At 42.8% G+C, this 15,013-nt stretch overlaps 1 protein-coding gene across 1 annotated transcript; it reads left to right on the top strand.

The window, feature by feature from the left end:
• Positions 1-10,742: 10,742 nt before the first annotated feature.
• On the top strand, positions 10,743-12,455 carry LOC6614059 (putative odorant receptor 83c). The gene is made up of 5 exons (XM_002038477.2): positions 10,743-11,300; positions 11,378-11,613; positions 11,701-11,890; positions 11,953-12,108; positions 12,162-12,455. The coding sequence occupies exons 1-5, from the start codon at positions 10,743-10,745 to the stop codon at positions 12,210-12,212; spliced, it is 1,191 nt and encodes a 396-aa protein (XP_002038513.1). The 3' UTR covers positions 12,213-12,455.
• Positions 12,456-15,013: the final 2,558 nt, after the last annotated feature.

The following is a 15,013-nucleotide window of genomic DNA, read 5'->3' as shown; positions in this document are numbered from 1 at the left end:
CAGTGGCCGCAAAGTCAAATTTAACTTATTTAACTAAATACTCACGAAACCACACACACAGACCGCCCATGATTCCCAGACCCTCTAATAACTTCAATGTATTGTACATAAATAGAAGCAGTTTAGGACTTAAGTGTAAAACTGAAATAAAATAAAGTTTTTCTTTAAAATTAAAGAGTGTCTTTCAGATTCATTTTTAATGGGATTCATTTTCAGCCTATATTTATTTGATTAATTTACAGATAAAACTCGTGCCTTTACATAGTTGTGCTTTAAAATAAGCTGAGCAAAGTTAGCCCAAAAATCTTTGCCACACAAACAAACGACCAACGACCAACTCCCTACAAACAAACGACACTGTTATCAGCATTCTTCACTGCTTTTATTTTTCACAAAGCTGTTTGCATATACACAGTTTAATCAGTTGAGTAGAACTTGGATTTTTCATTTGGCTGATATCCAAAGGCTCTTGGCCACAATTTACTAGGCATCGTTGCTAGCTGGCTGACTGGCCGCAAAACACAACACGCATACGCACTGTTTGCCAAGCAAATAGCAGCAAAATGCCTTAAGCCAAAAAACAAGTAAATAAACAAAGCCCTACAAAATATACAAACTCACACAAAATTGAAAATTATTGGAGACTCGACTCCGGAGTCCAGGCTTCTGGATACAACAGTGCAGGGTATGCACCCAAAGGGCGAAAGGGGGCGAGCAAGAACGAAAGGGGCGGGACCAGGCGGGTCAGAGGGCAACTCTAACGACGCACAAGTGTAACATTAGCCTATGAAAAGATTGAAAAGCGGCTGCAACAATGGGGGATGCTGCATGCTGCAACGGGAAGACATGCAGTTGCATGTTAATTGAAATCAATAAGTGGAACACACAACCACCGCCAGCAAATTCCACACCACGCAACATGCCTCGCCAGGCTATCAATAAGTACACTGAGAACAATTTCTGCAGTTAACGCACAATTTTGAAATAAAGCTGATTTAAGCCTGCATATTTTGGTATATAGGTATTTGCATTGTTTCGTTCAATTTTGCCTCTAAATCTTATCTAAATCATTTTATGCCAGGCTTATTATTTTACGGTCGCTTAATTTTCTCCACTGTATTTGTGTGTGTGAGCGTGTGGTCGCAATGGCGCCCGAACCAAAAGCAACAACGTGCAACAGCAAGAGCAACAGCAGCAGCAGCAGCAGCGGTAGTAGCAACAACACAATGGTTAGTTATCGATGTAAATGTGGTAAAGTAAATTATTTGGCCAACGGCTAATGACAATGGCATTGGCCACTACGACAACAGCAACAACCCACCGACCCATCGAAGTGGCAACAACAGCAACACCCACGTATCCTTTTTATTTATTATTTAGGCAGATGGCTGTTGAATTTTTCCCATTGCCAACTGCTGCTACATTAGTTGTGGACTTGGCCGGAAGTGAATTATGCATTGATATTTTTAGAATATTTCTGGAGCTCTACCTCGGACAGAGAAAAAAATTTTTACAATAAGATTGATAACATTTAAAGAACGCATGGCTACTTTTTAAATTCCATTTAAATGAAATAACTTAGCCAATTTATTTAATTTATTTTGATGCATTCTCAAGCATTTAGTTGTTTCTGACTATATTTTTATCATTCGAAATACATTTGGTAAAATAAATACGAAGAACGGAAATTCGCTTACTGTGATAAAATTTACAACTAAACCGATTTGATGGAAGTAATTTTTTTGCTCTGCAACCCCATCCTCCTCGGCCTCCCCATCGATCCGATCCTTGGCCGTCTTGTCCATTTCGTAGACCAGAACTAGGCTCTTCCTGGCCAGCGACGTGATGGCAATTACTCCAACTCCAGCTCCGACACCGACTTCGGCCTCCGGTCGGCAACAACAACTGCCGCATTGCAGTCGCTTGTAGTTGCTGCTGCAAATGGCTCGAATAACGTGCAAAAACTGCAACGCCAAGGCAACTGCAACAACGCAACAGCTATACACGGCAAATGGCAGCAAAGAAAATTATGCTTGCAATAACATTTACATATATACGTGTGTGTGTGTGTGTGTGTATGCGTCGGTCTGGGAATGTGGTGTGTGCCAAATTTATACGCCAATCGTCGCTTGCGGTGGCCAACAAAGCAACGCAACAACAAGGCAACAGCACAGCAAGGCAACAAACCAACGGTCCAGAGGTCACATTTTCATTTCAAACATTTTAGCAGCGCAACATCAAAGCTGCCGAATGGAGGGCACAAAACCAGAGAATAAACAGCGCGAGTGAATGTCGGCAAGGATAATCAATTTAAGTGCACATCGAATGGTTATGCATAATAAAGGTAATGGGAAAGCCATTTAAAGTCAATTAATTTAGTTGCCAAGCAGAAAATAGTGAAAGGAAACATATGAGATAGCCATTGTTAAAAATACACATTTAATAATTACATCTAAATATATTTATCTTAAAGAATTATAACTTATATATATTTTATATATATAACTGCTTAGTAATTTTTATTATTTCTGCATATTTTTTTTTTATATGTAGTGTGTTTGTGTGTACCATTTTCTTGGAATTTCCCATTTCCCCAGCTCACTCTTCGTCAGCCCCAGAAAAGCTTATCACACTCCTTGCAGGCTGGGACTGTCCGCCGGAGCCATCTTATTCATCGGTCATCACAGTCAGTCCGCTTGATTCAATAAGAATTGGCTTCCAGTGGCCATTGTTGAGCGGGCCAGTAATGCGGCACAGTCGCCGAGTACTTTTCCGATTAAGTGGCAGCATAGCAGCTGAAAAAGTGGCACCGATACTTGCATCTTGCATGTGCTGTGCTGCACTTGGAAAAAAAACCAATTCAAAATGAGTTATTGCTTTTGTACTTTTCTCATAAGGTGTGGATAATGTAATGATTCTGATACAAATGAGTATTTCTTTACAGTAGGTAAGACCATTTACAAATTCAAATGACGATTTGATCACAAAATGACTTAAATCAATAAAAATATCACAACATTTTGGGAAGTTTCTAAATTTAAAGATATAGATATTACATATTACATACTTATAGTATATAGTTCGGCCTACTAAGTATCACAAAGAACGGGGCCGAGATAACTTACCCTGGGCAAGTCTTCGATTCTTTCAGTTGGCTTAACATGCTCCACTCTTTTTCTCAGTACACTGCCTGGTTTTCCATCTGCCGGCTTTTCATTTGCGGAGCGGAATGCAATGACAATGGCCGCACTTGCCGTTCCATTCGGTGCTCAATACGCTTCATGACAAAGGCGCCGCGGATCGGGCTCAGACATTGCTTATTTTTATTTTCCCGGGATACGCAATGTTCGGTGCCCCATGCCCGATGCCTGGGCGAGTTGCCTGGAAAGGACTAATGCCCGGCGGCAGCGGCAACAACAAGCAGCGCGCTCTAACGCCCTTATCCTTGTAACGACTTTGCCGTTGCGCTTTTGCGGTTGACCGCATTTGCTGGGAAAATCTGTTGCTGCCAAAGCATTGGCCACTACCAACTGCTGCTCTTGACCGAGTGGAGCTATAAATATCTGCGATAGCGGAATGCAATTACGTGGCAACAATGAATACAGCGGCAGCGATTGCTTGCTTTTCCCGCTTTTCCCGTGCCGTTCTCGTGCTTTCTCAGGACTCGCCCCACATCCGGCAATTGACAATGATGATGTGTACGTAGTTTTTTGTCTCCTCTGCCGGCGAGGACGGGGAGTTCCTGGGTGGCGGGTTAGGGCTGAGAATGAGGACATCTGAGTATGGCATTTTTCTACAACATTTTGCTGCATTGTTGGGCGCTTTCTCGCCCTCTCGCTCGCTCAAGGAGCGATACATTGGCTGCGTTTTGGTGAATTTATGTGCTCCTCATGGAGGGTTCAATGGTGGCCATCATAAAATATCGCAGCTGACTACGAACGCAAGCTAGATACAAAGATACTTTAATGCGCTGCGTTCATGGTGTTTATTTCGGTAACGCACTTATGCGCCATTCAAAATGCTTCCCAACTTTTTCATAACGCACTTACAGGATGTCCTATAAGTATTCTTTAGCTGTTTCTTAAGTAAAACTTGATCTACACAAATTAGAACGGTATCCATTAAAATATATTTTCTTCGCATAATCACAATAGAAGAAACTTTTCGCACGACAACCGCTCAGATTAAAAATGTTCATCACCTAAGACGTAAGAACTCTAACGGTCTCCTGGAAATCGCACTACCTTAAGTCGAATAATGGACCGCAAAGTAATTGCCAAAGGACTCCGACACAACAATGGCTTTGCTATTAACTCGACGCATACCGAAATATCCGTGGAGTGGGATGGCTAAGCACATTCCTTGGGTCAGCCAACTGGCCACCAATCTCCCAATGGAGTGGCCCATAAAAACGGAAATTTTTCCAGTTGTCAGCGGCAAATGCGTGGCTTAAGTTACGGCGATTGGCTGACAGTTGACACCCCAGACCCAGACGCATAATTACATTCTCGGGCTCTCTGTTTGCCAAAATGCTAGGCCGGATCCGCCCACACCAGCACTGGCCCAAAAATCAGGGGCAATTCTTGACTTTCAGATAGATAATATTATGTGAGCTTAAATATTATATGTTGCATTAGATTAGATTATCCTTATGACTTGTTTAAACAGAACTAATATATTCACACTTTTTACATTTTCCAACCCTAAGGTTAAGAAATTTTGAAAAATTGTCGCTTAAATTTCTCAAATATATGTATTTTTCGACATATCCAAGAATAAGGACATTTTCGGTTCACTTTTCTTCAAGTGCACGTACCCTAGCAATTGTAAGTCATTTGAAAACAATTTTGATTATATTTTTTCCGAGCGATTTCACAAATCCGTTTTATGCTCGGGTCCGCAAAAACGGAAGTGGGGATGGGAAAGTGCGTTTTGCGTATGAGTAGTTAACAACATGCCCCATAATAATAACATACATTTCGGCATCCACCCACTCCACCTCCACCTCCACCCACTGGGCAAACGAAATGTTTGCCGTAAACGACCTTAAAAAACGAAAGCCAACGTCGAAGACGAAAGACGAGAGACGAGTGGCGAGTGGCGAAAACAAACAGAAATGCCTGCACACATATAAAATCAAAAGCTCCCTCCTTTCCTACGGGACTCGCTTGTTGGTCCTGTTCTGTGTTTTCGCCGTTGTTATTGTTGTCGAGGCAAATTGCAAATAACAAGCGAAAGTTCACACAGGGCCATCGACGGTTGGGATCTGGCAGGAATACCAAAAAAAAGCAAGAAATGTGCGTAGCATTAGCCGTAGTCGACTTGATTTTGATCGCTTCAATGAACATTAATACACAGGAGCGGTAGGGCGGAGTGGGGCGATTGGGTGGGGGCTGGCGAGCGGGCGGGGGCGTGGCAGGTTGCCTAAGTGGGCGCTTGTATACATGCATACATTTGTATTTAGTTGGACTAGTAATCCCGTTCCATACTCTTCCCTTCCTCAAAGAGTCCGTTCGGTTTGCTAACATCTGCCAACCATCTGATCTCAAGCGGAACTATTTATACGTAATAACGTAAGAAAAACGATTAAAAATATTAATGGAAACTGCGAAATCTTAACCTAGAGTTTGGAAGCTATATGAGCACAGAGCAGTACAATTAACAGAAATGGTTAGGATAGTGGAAAACGTGTTTCAAATAGCGTTAGCATAAGAAGCGCAAGAAAACCTGTACGCACATATTTTCTCAAGCCATTTCCTTTGCCGATTTCTTGGCAACATTTGCTTGGCAAGTGAAGCCTACTTATGGGGGATCTTGATTTGCCAGTGCGTAAACATAACGGTGTGCGAGTGTGCGTTACACGCACACACGCGAGCCAGTGTGGGTAAGGGCTGCTGTATGGGCGCTTATTTCCGGCGTGGCATATCTCGTTTTATATGCGTGCCACGGCAATCTCTTTGTGTTGCGTTTCGCGTTTTCCTGTCATAAATGCCGCCGCCGAACCTTTGTTACGTTTCCGCTTCACTTTTATTTTAATAATTCACCACCCAGCATTTATGGTATGTACACACATACTTTTATTTATAAGTGCTCCCCGGACACGCCCCCCACCTTGCCGCCGGACCTGCTCTCAACCTGCCATTGTACACGTCATAAATCTCATTTTTTCCGTTTCCGTTCTGCAGCCCATTGCCCAGCGATGATGTCCTTGATTGCCGCAGGTCGCGGGAAGGTGGGTGGGCATTGTAAGTTGAATGTTTTCCAAGGTTTAGAAGTGTGCAGCTCTCGTTAAATCGGATATGGGCTTTGTCTTAAGTCGCTGGCAACAAGTGAAATTTACAAAAATACTCCCAATTCGTTAGCCTATTTTCAAGCCCTTGAACGAAAACTGCCCACACAAGTCTCTCTTTAATCCCGAGTGACTTTCCGCTTTCCACTCTTATACTTCCATTCAGCGCGAATTTCCCCGAGCGCTAAGAGCGAATTTCCCTGCGTAGCTGATGTACTGGAATGCGGTTTGCGCTCACTGAGTGCATTTTCAAGCCCATTTCCTCTCATTGTAACCCGCCTTTCTCTTCTTCACAAAGGATGTTTTCTCTTTGCCTGTTCTTTGAACAACTTTGAGTGAAAAGGACGAACATAATTTGTGGCCTGCAATCGCCCGAGATTTTGAAACTTTGTGGAGTGCAACATTTTGTGGCCAACTCGCTTCCGTCGGCCTCCTTCACGAAATGCAAATATATGAGATCCATTATTAACTGACACACCTGATAAGAAAGTATGAAAATGATACTTTTCAAGTTTTCCTAAACTGTAACTTTTAGAACTTCGAGCCTGAGTTTTTTTTTATGTTTAAACTGGCAGAGCTGTGTGTTGTGAACTCTTCTGAATTCAGCATTAATGTTCATTCTTTTAAATTCTTAACAAACAACGTAGCGAATAACTTATAGCTACTTTAAATTAAAACAGTTTTTCATAGTTAGATGCTAACCTACCAAATATTGAAGCCTAAAGATTTTGCATTTCATTTCCGATTAATCCTCCTGATCCCATCGACACCCACAACTCATTCAGATTTATTTAATCTGTCCCCACATGTCGTTAGCTGATTCATTTTAGCTTGTGTTTTTTGCCATCGAACAACAAAAAAGTGCAAAAATATGCTGCGTATTTGCATTTGTTAATTGGCCTTATTTGCTTTCAAACATGACCAATGGCGGTTTATTTTTGTCTCCTTTTTCATTTGCCCCTGACAAGGCAGATATATTTTTGGATTCCACGTTCGGAGGCCCTTTGAGCTCCTTTCTGTGGGATACTTAGCGTCTGGGCGCGGCGCTTGTGTCAGTGGATGGATGACAAGTGCCCAAATGTCGCCCAAACAAAGGAGCAATGCGGCACAATGGGCCGTGGGGAGTGAGTCGGAGGATTGCCAGGCGCAGGAAAAAGTTATGACACACCTACAGCATTTAATCTGACGTCCTTGTAGTGGCTTTCTCGGCGTCCACTGAGTGATAACCATCAATCAAGCTGCTGCCGGTTAGACGGTAGGCGTTACACTGGCTTTTCCCGGAGAGGAGCAGAGTGTCCGGATACCGAACCGGAGTTCATTTCAATCATTAGCGTGCCAAGTCAGCCAGCTCCTGTTGATGCTGTCAAATTAATAAAGAGCCCAGGCTGACCAAGGGTTGGCCAACGGCACGGAGCAAAAACCGAAACAGGCAACAGACAACTCCCCCACAATTGTAGGCTCACACAGCGAGAAAATTGGATTTTGTTCATTGTTAAATGCTCGGATGTTACGAATAAAATAATGGTTTTTAAAATAAAAACACGATATAACTTAATTTAAAAACTACAACACCTCAGTTCGCAAATCACTTCAATTATCTATATCTTCCAAATAAGATTTTCGCGTACATATTTCGTTTCCGGTGTCTTTTTCGGGCATTCCCACACGCTTTAAGTCACTGCCGCTCATAATGCCCATAAAAAATTTGTCATCATTAGCCAGAGCGAATGACGCTGACGTACCGGGGTCCGCCCATCTATCAATGTGTGTATCTGGGCACCAGGAGCAAGGACACTTAAAGATATTGCCCCGACTGGGTCGTCCTCCTGCATATTAGTCGGCAGCTTAAAGCGTTCGATTGATTGATTATGTATCTTCGGGGGGCAGTGGGACACTGCGGCAAAGGTCGCCACTCGCTTTAAGGCTTTAAGCCGCCCATTAGGGTTATTAAATATGCCGCTTTGTGGGTGTACGCTCGTATGCGGGCTATTAGGAACGATAATGGATTGCGAATATTAATTTCTTTGCATGATGGAAAGAATCAACAAAGAACAATGCGCTTAATCTTTATAGACACGCAGCCGCAGGAGAGGGACGGACAATGCCTTGTGCCAATAATGATAACCGGAAGCCATTAAAGGAAGTTTCAATACAAGAAACACTCTCCCACGAACACACACACACACACGCACGCTCTCACACAAACGCATGAATGCCTCTGTAGGCAGCTTAAGGCTCTGCACTTTCCTTTTTGTGTTTTGCACTGCGCGAAAAACTAGGACTTACGACGGGGACCATTGCATTGCAATTCGTAAAAAGTAATTTTAAAACCTATAACTTATTTAATCATACGTATCAATTAAGATACACTTGTGTGAAATTATCAATTGTAATTGTTTTTGAACAAGATAAACAACTTCTTAAGCATATATATATATATTCCTACTAAATAACGTATACTGATTCCCATCCATTTCTTCCGTGCAGTAGTGGGTGTAGTTGGGCCTGTTGTTTGCCTTCCATTTCCATTGCATCGTCGGCGGCAACGGCGATATTGTAATTTTTATTCCTCTTTGTGCCATTCAGGCGGCAAGCAGCAAAGGCGAATCCTGCGAAAGGATGCCGTCCTGCAAGTCGAGCGTTCAATTCCCTTTCAATAAGGAAGTGGATGTGGAAGCAAGTAGGTGTGCGTGTGAGTGTGGGTGTGTGTGTGGCACCGCACACGCACCTTGCAATCTTGCTAATGTTTTTCCAGCGAGCGCGTCTTAAGAGCCGCCTGCAGTTCGCAGTTTGTCGTTTGAGCTCCGCAAACAGCCGGTGGGTCGATGCGGAAGTCAGGCTGGAAATCCGACCCTGGCTTAGGTCACACCACCATGATGCCACGCCATGCCACCGCAACAGGGGCATTATGCAGGCCGTCGTCAGGCAGACAAGTTGAGGCGCCAAGTTTTCGGGAAATCAGGGGGAGGGCACCACGTCGACCATCAATGGCACACACTCGCATTTTCAATTGATTAAACATCAAACGCACAGGCATGGGTTTGTGTATGTATAGCCTGCATTTTTTACGTGCCGCAGCGCAAAAATGCCAGGGAATATTATCCGAGAGCATTATGTTGATGCCGATATATACTCGCACAATATGAAATTCCATTGCATTTTATAGGCAGGCAGCCAAGGAGAAGACAACAAAAATACAACAAAAAACATAGGAGGAAACGTAAGAAGTATAAAGTCGAGTATTGCGACTATGGGATACCACGGTATTAATTCTATATTTTAATCAAATGTTGCATACCTAAGTGCGTTTCTGTTGATGCGAAACTGCTTACCCTTTCGAGCTTATAGGTTCATGTTTGAGTTCTATATCTTTTCGAGTTTATATGTATGCCACAACTCAGCATACCCCTGTAATGGGTGCAGAAATCAAACACACACACAGGCAGAAACACAATGGAAGGCAGTAAAAACCTGCGGCAGGCCATTGTGAGGCATAAACAAAAGATGCAGCAGATGGAAGGCGGAGCTGCTGGATCGTCCAGAATAACAAAATACCGCAGACAAAAACCGAAAGCTGTTCGAGCGTGGAAAAGGTAAGTTGCCAAACCACTCCCCAGTCCCCATGCCGCCTTACACATTCTCAGGCCCAAGTACAAGTGAGTAGTTTTAGTTGGGATCGGCCTTTAGAAATGTGGCAAAGCAAAATTTATAGCTTGGAAATTAATAACAAAAAGCACACAATGAACTAGTGCATATATACCCGCCAGGCCATCCAAAGGGCCCTGACTAATAACGTTCCGCACTCTGAAGTGTATTAGACAACAGTGCGTATGATGAATGCCATCGGAGGACTTTCGAAACAAAAGGGGCATAATTGTATGCGAAAGGTGGCCACCATCCCACCCTCTGATACGGAGGGGGGACAAGGTGCGAGAGAACTTTATTGTGTTAATACTGCGGTTTCCTAACCCAAAGCGTAGAAGTCTTCGGCAGAATACTTTTGAAATTCCCCATTGTGCAGTAAGTATGAGCATGCAAACAATGTGAATTTCTTGGGCATAAGGATATCTTTAAAGCATTAAGTTATTGAGCTCCTTAACGCATTAGAGTGCAGAGAAATTAAAAAAATCCACAAAGACATCCGCAGGGCGATAGACAAATTCCTTTCTTCTACTTCTAACATATATTTCAAGGAACCTATTATAACCTTATATAGAAAGAAAGCAGATTAATTAATTCACTTTGAATCAAGAATATGTACATATGTATGTTTCCCAGATGGACAACGCAAATATGGTAATTTCACAAAGCAGAAAGTACAACAATTAATTTAGATAATGACAAAATTACCTGTAAATTATGATAATTGCAGTGACATTTGCAGTCCTACTGCGAAAACAAATGTTTTCGTATAAAAGGGAAGAAACTGGAGAATTAAATCAGTTCCATCACAATGAGTACTCGTGGGAGTCCCTCTAGTCGCTTTCGCGAACTATCCAAGTACATCAATAGTTTGACCAATTTACTTGGCGTGGATTTTCTTGCGCCCAAATTGGAATTCAACTATCGCACCTGGACCACGATCTTTGCGATTGTTAATTACACGGGCTTCACGGTATTTACGATACTAAATAATGGAGGAGACTGGAAGGTGGGACTGAAGGCCAGCCTCATGACTGGTGGGCTATTCCACGGACTCGGGAAGTTCCTGACTTGTCTGCTGAAGCATCAGGACATGAGACGTCTGGTCCTTTACTCACAAAGCATTTACGAGGAATACGAGAATCGGGGAGATTCCTACCACAGGACCTTGAATTCGAACGTAGATCGACTCCTCGGCATCATGAAGATCATTCGAAACGGATATGTATTCGCTTTTTGTTTGATGGAACTCCTGCCATTGGCCATGCTAATGTACGATGGAACGCGGGTTACTGCGATGCAGTATTTAATTCCAGGTCTACCGCTTGAGAACAATTATTGCTACGTAGTCACGTACCTGATTCAGACGGTAGGAACCACTAAAACTGTTGAGATTCTGTCAACACTTCCTCCCTCTCCTAAACGAGTTGTTTTCCTCGATTGCAGGTGACAATGCTCGTGCAAGGTGTCGGATTCTACTCCGGCGATTTGTTCGTATTTCTCGGCTTAACGCAGATTCTAACATTCGCCGATATGCTGCAGGTGAAGGTGAAAGAGCTGAATGATGCTCTGGAACAAAAAGCGGAAAACAGAGCTCTAGTCCGAGTTGGAGCTTCTATTGAAGGAGCGGAAAATCAACGCCTACTCTTGGATGTTATAAAATGGCATCAATTATTCACGGAGTAAGAAACATTTAATATTTCCCTTTTTTTTAAAATAAAATAAGAAAAGAGCGGGCTATCATATGTAATTTCTCCCATATATTTTAGCTATTGTCGTGCCATAAATGCCCTTTACTACGAATTGATCGCCACTCAGGTTCTATCGATGGCTTTGGCCATGCTGCTCAGCTTCTGCATTAATTTGAGCAGCTTCCACATGCCTTCGGCCATATTTTTCGTGGTTTCTGCGTACAGCATGTCTATCTACTGCATACTGGGCACCATCCTTGAGTTTGGAGTGAGCTCTAGTAACATTAAGTCTATGAGAACTTCTTACGCATACTTATTTTTCTTCAACAGTATGACCAGGTGTATGACAGCATCTGCAATGTGACCTGGTATGAGTTGGGTGGCGACCAGCGAAAGCTTTTTGGTTTTTTGTTGCGGGAATCGCAGTATCCGCACAATATTCAGATACTTGGAGTTATGTCGCTGTCCGTGAGAACGGCTCTGCAGGTGAGTACTTCTTATACTTAATAATACTAAATTGATTGTATTTATTCTTTTAGATTGTTAAACTAATCTATAGCGTGTCCATGATGATGATGAACCGGGCATAGAAGACAGATGACACTAAAAAAAGATATTGCACGAATAATACAATATGTTTCAAGAAACACAATAATTCTTTAGAAATATACGACTTTTTAGAAGACATATATTCTTGATCAGGACCACTAGCATATCTGATATCTTGAGAACTACAAAAGCTAGTTTAAGCACGGACACCCACTTAGTTCAAATTATATCATGCCCACCATTCTGGTTTCAATGATAGAAAGTGGAATAAAAATTTGATTTAATTCCAATTTGAAATACATAGATACTTTATTATTTAATTACTTATAAACAAATGCAAAATGCGTAAAGAATGTTTAAAAAACTTTTGGTTAATCAAAATGTAGCCCGGAATCGACTTACAAAGTTTATTCAGCCAACTTTGAAATGCTCTTCTCCCACTTTGCTACTGATGAACTCGTCGTCGGGATTTTTTCTGCTGCCAATAACCTTGGCCACTAATTACCAACACACAGAGCTGAATTTATGGCATCGGTTTATGGAGCCTCGACTCGAAAACATTAATTGTGCGTCTCATTAAGGGGACTTTCTTATGCACAAAACATTTAATACATTTCGCATACACGCATAAAAATTTAATTTATTTTGAAATGGTTCGCTCACTTCCCTGATATTTGGCCGGAGGACATTAATAGCTCCTGACCAGGCCATGAATAATGGGCATTTTATAAATGTGGTCGGGACAATGGCCCGGATGCTTGGATAAAAAATAATAACAATAATTGTAACGTTGTTATAATGCAGTTGTAATTAAGTACACCGCTGTTGTACGGACCTCCCACCACCCAGTGACTATAAAAACGAAATGATTTTAATAAAATCAACAGTCGAAAGGTCAGAAAGGACCAGAGCAACAGTTTGGTCAGCGGACTCATCGACCTCTTGGATTCAGATTAACGACCGCTCCGCATTCCATAATTTACTTATTTTTCATGCGCTATTTAATTACGCTAAATTATGGCCGCAAGGGGTTGAGCAGTTGTATGTTTATGGCCAGAATAACACTCAAAAGTAGAGGTGATGCATTTGGATACAAACAAATTTCGAAATAATGTCAAACGCTTTAAAACCCAATACAAAGAAGGCAGAAGGCTCTATAGGCGAGTATTGTATTGACTATCCTGTTACCTGTTACGACGGAGACGGGGATATGCAATCAGCAAGTAGACTGGTCGAATAATGTTCGTCCTGCAAAAGGATACACAAAGCAACACAATCCTGTTTACGACTCTAAAAATGTAGGGGCGGGCTGAAGCTAATATGAGGGTGGAAACTTAAAATAATGGAACGTACAGCAAATAAGGACATCTTCAGCTGACTGGAATATACCTTTGGTCCAATGGTTAAGTACAGTTTTTAAAGAAATACAAAAATAATGACAAAATATCGATAGAGGCACAGTAGCGGGAAACTATAAGGCTCTTCATCTCGATAAATCGAAAAAGTTTCGCACTCTGTCCCATCCAGTTCCGCTCCGAGTAATGCAATTTGCCCGCTTGCTGGCTGGCAGATAACAAAACTCATTTACAGCCTGTCCACCGCAATGACGCTGAATCGTGAAATCGTGGAGTCGGTGGGGAGTGGCAAGTGGCAAGTGGGGCCACTCGACACTCGGATGGAGGCTCTTAGAGTCAAGACACTTTGTATCAAATGCAGCGACGCCGACAGACAGCCAGCCAGCCTGCCATGCAATACATTTTCTAATGCTTGTTTTGAATCATATTTAGGAGCGGGCCAGGTGGAAGAGGGGTGGCAAGGGGGCAAGGCGGCCAGGTCGCCAGCTGGCAAATAAAATAAATTAGTTGCAGTTGAAAGGTGGCTCAGACACAAAAGTCAACACGCAACGCGCGATGGAACCGCAAACAAACGCCAGCTGCTGGGCGCAGATAAAGTGGCAGCCAAACACGACCAAGGAGCAGGACGAAGGATGGGGGCTGGAGGATTGGGGACTGAGCACGGCGGACGACGGACGGCGGACACCGGAGGTGGGAGCTGAGATGGAGAAGCTCTAGACGCGCTGGAAGGACCTATGGCAAATCAGCTGCCAGCGCCGCGCAGCTTACTGGCAAATATTAAAATGCGAATTTTTATACTCGCTGACACTCGAGCCTCCCACTTTGCCGCCCCAACTTTCCCATCCTCCCCCTGGGAGCATAATTCTCACTATGCAAAATGATGGGGAATGTGCTCTGTTCGCTGCACAGAAAGAACTAAACCGATATTATGGGTTCCTCTCGTATTCGATCAAATCGAAGAATATAGTTCAATGTCCTTATAGTTTATTTTTAATAATAAATACTAAAATAAATGTAACATTTTTATGTACATAACTTTATATGTGCTGCGACATAAGTCTCGACGGTTTTATTACATTTCGAAACAGCAGAAATATAAATTTAGATAATTTTGTGCATTTAAATAAACTAGTATTAGTTTATTACTCGAATCGATGACTAACAAATATTAAAATTATTTGCCGTGTTTCGGCTGTTGGCTCCTCGATTGCGGCTCCTGACTCCTGGCTCGCAGGATGGCGTATCGTTTCGCCAGCATTTTCTTGCCGCGTGCGCACATAAATTAGCTGCCAGGCTAAGAAATGGCGGCGGGCAGCAAAGGTTGTCCCAACCCGCAACTTCCTCGCCCCACCGCCACTCCCCTTCTCAACCCACTGCGGTTTGTTGCGCCCTGTTTATGCGGGTGCTGCTGGTGGGTGCATTAAACCAATAAATCAGCGGGCCAGTGCAAAAAGCGCAAAATGCGAGCAAACTGTTGTCAGGCACTG

The sequence above is a fragment of the Drosophila sechellia genome, chromosome 3R (assembly GCF_004382195.2).
Source record: "Drosophila sechellia strain sech25 chromosome 3R, ASM438219v1, whole genome shotgun sequence".
Classification (NCBI taxonomy): domain Eukaryota; kingdom Metazoa; phylum Arthropoda; class Insecta; order Diptera; family Drosophilidae; genus Drosophila; species Drosophila sechellia.
The sequence above is the reverse complement of the archived record's forward strand: the minus strand, read 5'-3'. Positions and strand labels throughout refer to the sequence as shown.